The sequence below is a fragment of the Anticarsia gemmatalis genome, chromosome 1 (genome assembly GCF_050436995.1).
Source record: "Anticarsia gemmatalis isolate Benzon Research Colony breed Stoneville strain chromosome 1, ilAntGemm2 primary, whole genome shotgun sequence".
In the NCBI taxonomy this organism is placed as follows: Eukaryota; Metazoa; Arthropoda; class Insecta; order Lepidoptera; family Erebidae; genus Anticarsia; species Anticarsia gemmatalis.
Genome location: NC_134745.1, coordinates 10357358 through 10368822, shown reverse-complemented (window position 1 = coordinate 10368822; position 11465 = coordinate 10357358). Strand labels below are relative to the sequence as shown.

Below are 11465 nucleotides of genomic sequence, written 5' to 3'. Positions count from 1 at the left end.
ATTTTCTAGTGTTTGTGTGCATTATTCAGATGTGAGGACAACAATGGTGAATGTTGCGTGACTTTTAAACTATTTATTTGAACCGTTATATGGATCAGCATTATTGTGATGTGTAAGGTAAGCTTTCCGATTTTATGGGGCTTGTAAGGTGGGGTATTGAAATCACGGCAGTTGTTTATTAATTAAATATATTCATAATTGCATAGGTACATATTAAATTACGCAACCCTAGACGAAGGGTCCACTAAAAACCGTAAAGTATAATTATATCTAAATGTAAGTAAATATTGACAATCGAAATTAGCACCTTCTTTCGAATAATACCTATTTACTACATTTAATAAGCATTACAATAAAATATCTAAGAAGTTTATATCTATAATTCGTTACAGTTTGAGAGGATAGTTAAATCTAAATCGTCAAACACATTTCACCGACGCGAGATATTTGTGTCGACAACTGAATTAACTAAGTAAAAGCAATATTGAAGAATTAAGAATTTACGCCCCGCAATCTTCTAAAACAAAGCCAAAAAATACTGCTAAATGATCCAAACAGTGTTGTTCATATGATAGAGGCGGTGATGCCGAAGCCTAGTCGGAACTTATCGTTGGGATGGTTGAGCAGCGCGGAGATGGCGCAGGCGAGGTTGGTGTTCTTGCCGCCGAGGGCTCGCTGCAGCGTGGCGCCCACCAGCCCGTCCGAGTCCGCGGACCCTCGCACCGTCCACTCGTCCGTGTGCCACTCGTACGCTAGAGTCGCCACCGCGCGACGGACCGCGAATCCCACCTGACAATACATTATTCATTTATTAAAAAACAACATTGCCTTTGCAGAGGTATATTAGAATATAGGGCTGAAATGGTATACTTATTTAGTTGCCCGTAGTTAGAGTAAGATGAATGAATGCAATGCCAAAGTTTTAATGCTTAAAATAATGTGATGGCGCTCGCCGTCGGATTTCTTCACGTAGCGTTTAGCGCCGATATAAGTTTCCGTGTCTGAGTTTGACTGTCTTTTATCTCGATATATTTAATATACTTATATTTACTTACAACTAATTTAAGATAAATATGGAGTACTTACTTAAGATTTATACAAAATAAGTACTTACTTAATTATATAGGACTAACCTAAAACCTAAAAAGTCTCTACATAGCAAATAGCAAAAACGCCGTAACATTAATTAAAATCTGGCCCCTTGATTAAAACTCTACTCCTATTTCGAGTGTTATACGATAATATCCATAAATACTTCACCTCAAGCATAGCAGCTACGGTAAGATAAGGCTTGATGACTCTCGCGTAGCACAGGTCGAGTCCCCTGTTGCCCAGCGTTGCGCTGACGGAGTGCGCGTCGTTGACCCAGCGGCCGGCGCCCGACGCTGAGCTCAGCTCGGCGGTGTGGCCCCGCGCCACCACCTCCGCCCCCAGCGACAACTGTTCTGTGATAGCCTGCATGACGACCATCATAAACATTATAACGTTATTAGAACCCTTTTGCTAATCATCTTAACATGTAGCATCATAATCAAGCTACAAATACATCAACGATAAATACGATACCTGTAAATAATGAACCGCAATAAAATCTCTGTTTACAGCGATAATCGATGCAGTGAAACTATTAAAATACGCATCTAAAATGCTCTCGAAACTATAAAAATCTTTGTCGGCTATTTGTGCAACCACCGAGGCTCGCGTTCCTCGGGTCGGACCAACGCGCACTTCGCAGCTCATCTGACCACCCGGCGCCGCCTCCATCACGAAGTAGGGCAGTGATGTTGGCTTCTCCTTGTCCACGTACGATAACAACAACTTGTACCCCCCAGGTGATACAGAACTAAAAGACAGAGAGTGCCCAAACATCCAGTTGTCCTTAGCACATTGTTTGACTGACACGCAACCTCCTTCAAAACATTGCGGTAATCTATAACGAGCTGCATTATGAATGTATCGCAGCAGGCCTGGGTTCCTCGCTCCCGCCGGCAAGTCCTCGGACTTCTTATCACAAACTCGTCCCGTTCGAGAGCCGGTCACTCCCGCGCCGGTCTTACCTCGATCACCGATCGTACATTTAGTGGATTCGTGAATCTTGCATTTACACTTTTTTGGTGACGGAGGTGGAGGAGGTGGCTTATCACATGGATCTTTAGGACAAGGCTCTGGACACGGATTCGCTTGGTTTGGACTGGGATTTTGTTGGGATGCAATATCATCAGCACCCTTCGCATAAATAGCATTAAAAAGACTTAATTTAAGTAAATTAGACAAAGATAAAGAAAACTTCTTACGACCTTCTGATTGATCCATTTTTATGAAATTGTGCACTTTAAAAATAAAACTACAAGAAAATTTCAAAGTAGTAATGTCATTAAAATGTACATGTCAAGTTGAGACTTTAAAATTAGAATAACTAAATAAGGCATTATCTACTCACTTATAGGTACTGCATTTTACTTAGCGTAAATTAAAGCTAACTGTTCATAATAAGCAATAATACATATCTATGTCTACTTTTCACATAAACAACGATGTGGTTTAAATTTATATTTTTACACTTTTATTGATTATGGTACACCATTGAAATCTAATAGATAATTTACGAGTCGCATGAAAGCATCAACTATAGGTGCAATGGTAGGTACTAGGTACCTACTTTTCTTTAATGCATAGTATCCGCCTAGTATCTGTGCTAGCGAGCTATGTTGACTTTTTAAGGTTTAATTTAAGTGTCGGAATAGGCTCGCCCTTCCGTCCATGGGACTAACATTGATTATATCAAAACGAGGGTGTAAGTATATCGTTCACCTCTGCCTAATACCTTCAGGTATAACAGGCGTGATATTATGTCTATATGTCTTCAATAGTGTAACGAGGGAAATACCCTTATTATACAGGGTGTCCCGAAACTCAACGATAATTCGAGACAGGATGAAAGGCCAAGTCATACCGGTTCTAGGAAAAATAAAAAAAAAATTCCATGTCACTTAGTTCAGCAATAATAGACACTTTTCGAAAAAGTTGAAATTCCACACCCTTGATCGCATTTTCAAGTCCTGTGATCAGCAATGTAACAATTTCGCTGTGTTTTTATGAATTTCGTGATCTTCATTAAATATGCTATTAATCGTAATACAAATTTATGCACAAAACATTGTTAATTTCATAAAAAAAGTAAAGTTTTAGTGAGTCATGGTTCACAAAAATATCGTAAGTTAACTTTGACGCTTCATATTGAAAAAAAAATGTACTACACTACCCTTGGCAAGTTATATCAAAAGTTGGCGCATTTAATCAAGATTTCAAAATGGTGCAACAATTGCCACTATTCTTGCCATTAAAAATGTTATTTTTAATTGAACGACGAGTATCCGCGAAAATGTATCGGACGCAGTGGTACAATTGTATGGCGTCCTCGTTCCCTCGATCTAAATCCAGTAGATATTTTTTACTGGGAATGCATAAAAGAAAAAGTCTATTCGAAATCAATAGAAAATCTATCAGAACTTCGCCAGAAAATTGACACAGCGTCAGAGGAAATAAATGCAAGGAATTTTGTTTGACTGGTGCAAAGGTCTTTTGTAAGGCGTTGCAGAGCCTGTATTCGTGCCAGAGGAAAACAATTCGGAATTACTTTAGTTTAAGGAGAACAATTAAATAAGAACGATGGTTCGTTCATTCTTTTTTTTTATTATTATTACCTATTATGTTTATTACATTAAATATTGGTTAGGGACTGACTCAATTACCTCTTTACTAAAAATAATTGCTTTCCTCTGGCACGAATACAGGCTCTGCAACGGCGTACAAAAGATCTTTTTACCAGTCAAGCAAAATTCCTTGCATTTAATTCTTCTGACGCTGTGTCAATTTTCTGGTGAAGTTCTGATAGGTTTTCTATTGATTTTGAATAGACTTTTTATTTTATGCATTCCCAGTAAAAAATATCTACTGGATTTAGATCGGGGGAACGAGGAGGCCATACAATTGTACCACTGCGTCCGATACATTTTCGAGGATACTCGTCGTTCAATTAAAAATAACATTTTTAATGGCAAGAATAGTGGCAATTGTTGCACCATTTTGAAATCTTGATTAAATGCGCCAACTTTTGAAATAACTTGCCAAGGGTAGTGTAGTACATTTTTTTTTCAATATGAAGCGTCAAAGTTAACTTACGATATTTTTGTGAACCATGACTCACTAAAACTTTACTTTTTTTATGAAATTAACAATGTTTTGTGCATAAATTTGTATTACGATTAATAAGCATATTTAATGAAGATCACGAAATTCATAAAAACACAGCGAAATTGTTACATTGCTGATCACAGGACTTGAAAATGCGATCAAGGGTGTGGAATTTCAACTTTTTCGAAAAGTGTCTATTATTGCTGAACTAAGTGACATGGAATTTTTTTTTTATTTTTCCTAGAACCGGTATGACTTGGCCTTTCATCCTGTCTCGAATTATCGTTGAGTTTCGGGACACCCTGTATAAGTGGGGTATTCCCCGCAAATTGCGATTTGTAAGTCAACCTTCCTCTTTTCTTACATCACAACTCCGAAATTGGGGAAGAACAGTTCGTTCCGGTTAGCAAAATAGTAATCTCTTGCATTTGTCTAATGCTTTCCTTTTCTTGTATACAGTTTAAGAAAGAGACAACAACATGATTATTGTGATGGATCGATTTTTGACGTTGACAATTAATATGACATCAACAATAAGAATAATTTGCTACAAGTGACAGTCCTACAAATATTGGATAAAAGTTTTTTTGTAAATATTTTCAATTTTTAAGTGTAATCTTGTATTTGCTTGCAAAACAAGCTCAAAATCTGTGTTATAATAATTGGTTGCACGAAAATAAAACTTTCACCGCAAAATAAGTTGAAATTGAACAAAATAAAAACAGTCTTGATAAGGTTTGACAAAACTTCATTGTGTCTTTTACTTTACTGATTACATACGTACACATAAAGATTAAAAAATGAGTGCGTCTAACTTTAGTATAACTAGACTGCTGGAAAAGTTTAAAAACTTGAAATCAGATGCAATGCCTAGGCCTCCGCGGCCTGCAGAGAATGAGAGCACTGAAGAGCCAGAACGGCCTCGAGTGTATGTGAATGGAGAGGAAGAGGACGTCGAGGAAGAAATAATTATAGAACCGGAAGATGACTTGAAGAAGAAACCTAGGAAAAAAGATAGATCCAAATCTAAGAAGTCAAAAGATGAAGATATTTATGAAGAAGAAAACCCTAAGTCAAGCAAAGAAAAACGAGGCAGCACAAGCTCTGTTAATGTACAAGGTTAGACTACTCATGTTATGAATTTAATGTTCTTAAAATATTTCTACTACTAATTTCTATATACCTATATTATGCTAAAAACTGAGATTTGCAACATCCACAGAAATTTTTGTTTCCAATCAGAACTATATTACTTTCATAGAGCTCATAAGATACTAGATTTTCTATTGTTATATGATTTGTTTGTAAGTATTTTAACTTTAAGTGGGATGATTCATTCCACAAAACAGAGTCACAACAAGTTTTATACCTACATAGTTATAAATTTATAACATATTTTTCATGAACAATAGCTCATTTGATTGCATATTATTTTATAAAAACACTACGGTACTAGCATGCCATTTAACTTTGTGTATCTGAGTATAACAACAGTTGCTTGACATGTGAAAATATCATACTAGTGATATAGACATAGGACTACATTAACTGCAACTAATGTAAGAAACTAAAAGCCAGCTTTGTGCTTTATTCGGAGTGCATGCTGACAATGACTCATCAATTATGTCATCAATTTATGACCAATGTTTACATGCTGCATTATTTGCCCACTTTTGATAAAAAAAATATATGTAGCACAACCAGATAATGCAGTGTCCTTAAATATAAAACTTATGATTAAAATAATGGATTACCTATCTGACTTGCATCTAACATTACATATAAATATGCCTTGTCAGGTTTGAAAACCATTGTATATATGTTTCTGAGAAATCTATTTATACATACAGACAAAACGTCATGCCTCTTATAACAGGTGCAGTTATAGGTGCATGAAACACATGTTTAACAGTTTATAATGTTAGTGTAAGTGCTCTCAACATAATTATGGTATGATCAGAGGCTGATAATTGACTTAGCCATGTTAATTTCCCTATTCATATAATTGATGTTTATATATCTTCATTTGTGATTGTTGGCAGGTCTTGTCATGATTTATTTTTATAGCAAATATTAAAACAGTGGCTGTGAGTTTCATGCAAGCTCTTCTCTTATGGCTCTTCACCCTTTCTGAGCTAGTGGTAGATTCAGTAACTGCAAATACTATCATAAGTGTCAACATTTGACCTGAATTAATAAATAATTTGTTTTTCCTGACCCTGTTGCCATATACAGGCATCCTTATCAAAACTATATTTATATTTAATTACAGCTACTGGCCATGTGTACAACATAGTGAATTCAAGTGGAGTGAGGTTGGGTAATGACTATTATTTTGGCCCGGTGTCTCCGCCTCAGAGTAAAGCAAGGAACAGCAACAAATATGAAGAAGACGTCCAGAAGGACAACCTTATCACTCTACTTATGGAAGCTACAATACGGGTAACTACATCAATTGTTGTTATGAAAATTATAATATCATTAAAGGTTTTATATTATTTAAACTGAGTGTGAAGATGTATTTTATTAAGTAATTTATTTATTACAAAGAATATGTATATTAACTAAAGTCTAACAAGTGGAAATTCAACATCATTTTTTTGTTCATGCTTTACTGTACTTTCCCCAACCCGCAATTGGCCAGTGTGGTGGACTCTAGACCTAACCCCTCCCTCATTACGGGAGGAGACCCTTGCCCAGTAGTGGGACATTAATGGGTTAAATTTATTATTTGTTTACTGTATTCTTTTTGTCAGAAAGTATCTGCATGGAAAACTAAGATAGTATAACAGGTTCAAATTTAACTCAATGTTCTTATTTAGTCATCATAGTGTTATGGCATTGATATTTTATTACAATGATAAGGGACAAAAATTGCACAACATAGTGTCGGGACTTTTTCGTATATTCAAGGCCCCCATGTTTGTCATGATCATTCCCTGAGATATAAATTATTGTTATTCATAATAGGCCCATTTGTTATTGTTTTAAAATAAGTTATAAAGACTACAAATTACAAAAACGTTATCTATTTGAACAGCTTTACTAGAATTAATAAAGCAACTGGGTTTAATTTAATATGTTTTTTTTATATATATCTGTTTTCCACTTTGTGTGGGATTGGTACAACATGTCTACCTTTTCAAAAAACATGATTAGGTGTAGCGCGACTGTCTACCACTATCGAATATCAACAATCGGCTACATAAAGTCAAATTTTGTATAAAAAATTGGTAAAAACCTTTAATTGACGCCGTATTAACTATTTTACAGCACACTTAGAGGTCTTTCTGTGGGCAATCATGTTCCTGACGTTCTTACAAACTTACTTTATCTAAAATTGCAATCTTGTGCAATTTTTTTATATTTTTTATATGACTATTTGGTTTACCATAAACTATATTTATTTTCAGCCAGACCATGATTACATAGACTATGTATCAAAAAATCTTGGCGAGAACTGGTTTTCGTTCTTCAGAGCATTAGGTTTCTCTGCCGGTAGAATCAAAACTGCTGAAATTGATGCAAAAGGATATGGCATATCAGAAGTAAGTATTTTTATCTTTTCTCTATCAATTTATTATATAACAAGTGTCTGGGCGATATATGATATTGAATAACAATTATCATAGTAATCAAATGTTGAAATGTACTACTTATTTATCGATTAATTAGAGCTCTTTATTTTGGTATAATAACATATGATACTTATCAACAATGATGACTTGCATTTTTTTTGTTTTGTGTACTATTCAGTATAAAGTTCTTCCCACGTCTGTCCCTATGTCTGTATTGTATGCTTAGATCCTTAATACTACGCAACAGATTTTGATGCGGTTTTGTTTAATAGATAGTGTGATTTTAGAGGAAGGTTTATGTGTAAAAGTTGTATTTTTTTTTGTAAACATATATTTAAACCGGGCTTAGCCGCGATGCTAAAAATTGCCTAATTACTTGTTTTATTATTTTACGTATATTTTGTATTTTGTGTATATTTGATGTGTGTGTTGTTGTTAACAGGCTCGCTACAAGCTATTGCTGGACTGGGTGAATAACGACGATGACGGCACGCTCGGCCGCTTGGCAACCTTGCTCTGGAAGGAGGGCGAACGCAGCGTCGTCAAAGAACTCTCTGCTATGTACAAGAAGAGTAAAAATTAAACTTATATACAATCGCCTGCTGCAATATAAGGATAGGTATATTGACTATACTCGGGCCATTACAAACGTGCGAACTACGTCATGATTAAGAGAATTATTGGTATATGACAATCTGTAAGTGCGAGCGAGAGAGCGCGACAAAATAACATAACGTAGTTCGCACGTTTGTAATGGCCCAATTATAATAGATAAATCTCTGGGTTTTAAATTACACGGGAATAGGCTATTTGACAATGAGAAAAATACAGTGTTAATTACTGTGATCAGTGTTTATTGTAATTACCGACCATATTGCAGCGCCATATGATCAAAGTAGCGTTATGGCGCGCTATTGAAATAATGAATTTTTAATTTGATATTTTCCACCACCACCAGAATAAAAAAATATAACTCTCTCTGAGTTCCTTAAAGTCTAATAAATAATATAATCTGGTTTGTAAAAACTTGTCAAATAGCCTATTAATGCGATGCTTGCAATGATATTTTGCCGAAATGTCCAGCAAATCGAGGCAAAATTTATGATTCACGTTAGTTACTGATTATTATATAATATAATAATAGCGCGTGTGCTTAAAAACTATTATTAATTAGTAAAATTTAAAACTTTAGTATTTCTACGCACACACAACCCATATTTTGGTCTCATAATATAAGCGTCGTGGTCGCGAAAATCAGTTTTACGCTTTTACACATGTTACGTGTACCAGATGTCAGTAGTAAAAAGGCTATTCAGTAAACCTTTATAACTTAAATATGAATATATGGGTTTGTATTACATTTTACGACATTATCCATAAATAGGTATATAAAAAAAAATCTTATCCCAGAAAGTTAAACTTCTGATTAATACATGCGAAATATATTTGCAGCACCAAGCATTCCTTATTTTTTTTGTAATAAGACTATATTTTATTATTATTTTATGGATGATTGTAGAAAATATGTGACGTTTGACTTAGTTGTTTCTACATGTATTTACATTATTCTTGAAACAGAACAAACTTATTACTGTAACATATTATTGTTGCGTGTCTGTAAACTTATGAAAACATTGCATCACAAGCATATCAAAAAAATATTAAGGTTTTATTTAAATATTAGCTAGTAAGCAAGTCGATAGTAGTAGAAATTCGTAATATGGGCTAAGGGATTGAACAGGTAGAAATTTTATCCATATTCAAGAAATGTCAAAACACATACTTTATTAAAAGTAGGGGATATTTTTTAAATTTTAGAGTGAGAGGCTAATTTCTATAACCTCGATTTTTGCCTAATAATCAAAGATTGACGGGAACGCTAGATCTATAATGGTGTTGAAGGCAAAATCTGAATTGCCTAATATATGAAATATTAGAAGCTAAATGGTTCAGGGCCAGTTTTACAGCTTCTGGACAAGTTTTGGATAACCTATCCGATAGATGGGCATATGATGTATAAAGCCCGTTTCGCACCGCGAACGGAACGATTTCGTTAAACCTGCAAACAAACTGCATACTTTGGCATTCCATTTTGGTGGAAATATTAGGTCGGGGAAAAAGTCTTTTCGCATTATAGTCTGAACTTGTAAAAAAATATTTTCTCTACACAAAAAAGCTCGATATTTGGGTACCTCACGAGCTCACTGAAAGAAACCCAATGAACCGTGTACTCATTTGTGATTCTTGAAGCCAAAGAGATTTTATTACAAGTTCATACATACTATAATGGGAAAATACTTTTTCCCCGACCTAATACATGCATGCAGTTTGCGCTTGCGAGTTAAAGGAAGTCTTGAATAGGTCCGTTCCGCTCGTGGTGAAAGCTGGGCTTAAAGAACTATGCAAATTCCTCCTGATAAGTTACCCGAGACTTATTCAGACGCATTGAAACTGACCGTTAGTTAGTGTAAAGTATAAGAAGGTAAAAAAATACTGAACAAGGAACAATGGATATGCTTATTATATTGTGAAGTAAGAAAGTGATATAGGCCTAGGAAGGATTGTGCAAGATTGTTATAGCTCAATGATTAGTTAGATAAACGCATGAATGGAATAAGTATAGTAAAGAGTGATTTTTACATTGCCAATGTCCAAAAGCGGTGCATTTTGTCCTTGGAAATGTATATTTTTCTTATTTAGGAAAAAAAATATTGTTTGTAAGAATATTGTATTTTATACCTATGAAAAAAATGGATGTCGTTTTTCGTTAGTAAATTTGATATAGTTTTAAACTATATATTTGTAATGTTGAAAACATTCCTTACGCTACGTAATATGTTAGATATATATATATTTGAAAATGCAGGGTGTGGTGCTAATAATATGAGCATTTAATGCTTAGATAATAAAACATGGATGACAAGTATCAATTTTTTTAGTCTATCGCCTGTTAGAATATCGAAAATGACACGTATTTTTCTCTTTTTTGATGAAAGCAAATGAATGGAAATGTCTCGTGACACAAAATTTCCAATTTATAAACTTTAATGGGACTTAAATTGGATTTAACAAAGTCAGCTGTTGTTATAGTTTAACTTTGGGAGAAAGAATACGTGTCTAATATTTTAATATCATCTGTCCGGCAGACTAAAAATAATTTAATTTACATTACCATGTCATTATTCCTATTGTATTAGACTTATTTTATCACACGTTTGCTCAGTCGGCGTATACATATCAGGATACAGACTTACAACCGGATCCAATAACAAATTTCATAGCCTGAGAAATGTTCGAAAAACCAGAGTAAACAATATCAATGTTTAATAGCCTCAGATAACTAAATACTAAAGTATAATAATAAGTGCAGCACTAAATTAATCCTCTACCATAATCTTAGCTTTATAAACTGTGCCTTAAAAAAGATTTTAGAAACCAAAGTGTTCAAAAAGTTACAATGCAATTGTTATGGATCTAGTATAGGTTGACAATAATGTTGTATGTTGCGATATTAACTGGTTATTATATAATACTTATATGAAATGTAATGAAGAAGAAAATATATAATTGTACTTTTTATTGAAATATATTATTTTATTTTTAATAAAACGTAATTTAACAACTGAGTAGAAAGCCTTGTGCCAGGGTTCGCGCCGTTCGCGGCTGCCCTGGCGGAGGTACCTATACAAAATT

General features: G+C 34.4%; 2 protein-coding genes across 2 annotated transcripts; one reads left to right on the top strand and one right to left on the bottom strand.

Annotated features, from left to right (window-relative positions):
- Nucleotides 1-193: 193 nt before the first annotated feature.
- On the bottom strand, nt 194-2402 carry LOC142976928 (mitochondrial import receptor subunit TOM40 homolog 1-like). The gene is made up of 3 exons (XM_076120584.1): nt 1567-2402; nt 1261-1455; nt 194-789 (listed from the first exon to the last, which is right to left on the bottom strand). The coding sequence occupies exons 1-3, from the start codon at nt 2311-2313 to the stop codon at nt 565-567; spliced, it is 1167 nt and encodes a 388-aa protein (XP_075976699.1). The 5' UTR covers nt 2314-2402; the 3' UTR covers nt 194-564.
- Nucleotides 2403-4735: 2333 nt separating this feature from the next.
- imd (death domain-containing immune deficiency protein) lies at nt 4736-11357 on the top strand. Its single transcript, XM_076118564.1, has 4 exons — nt 4736-5313; nt 6467-6636; nt 7608-7742; nt 8215-11357. Exons 1-4 carry the CDS (start codon nt 4995-4997, stop codon nt 8353-8355), a joined length of 765 nt encoding a protein of 254 aa, XP_075974679.1. The 5' UTR covers nt 4736-4994; the 3' UTR covers nt 8356-11357.
- Nucleotides 11358-11465: the final 108 nt, after the last annotated feature.

What these genes read in the sequence shown, in the direction of transcription:
- LOC142976928 (XM_076120584.1), bottom strand. Translation starts at nt 2,313, where the DNA reads ATGGATCAATCAGAAGGTCGTAAGAAGTTTTCTTTATCTTTGTCTAAT. An exon ending in TTGCGGTTCATTATTTACAG is followed by an intron (nt 1,456 to 1,566) that starts GTATCGTATTTA and finishes GTCGTCATGCAG; the next exon opens with GCTATCACAGAACAGTTGTC. An exon ending in CCGTAGCTGCTATGCTTGAG is followed by an intron (nt 790 to 1,260) that starts GTGAAGTATTTA and finishes ATGTATTGTCAG; the next exon opens with GTGGGATTCGCGGTCCGTCG.
- imd (XM_076118564.1), top strand. Translation starts at nt 4,995, where the DNA reads ATGAGTGCGTCTAACTTTAGTATAACTAGACTGCTGGAAAAGTTTAAA. An exon ending in TTATGGAAGCTACAATACGG is followed by an intron (nt 6,637 to 7,607) that starts GTAACTACATCA and finishes ATTTATTTTCAG; the next exon opens with CCAGACCATGATTACATAGA. An exon ending in AAGGATATGGCATATCAGAA is followed by an intron (nt 7,743 to 8,214) that starts GTAAGTATTTTT and finishes TGTTGTTAACAG; the next exon opens with GCTCGCTACAAGCTATTGCT.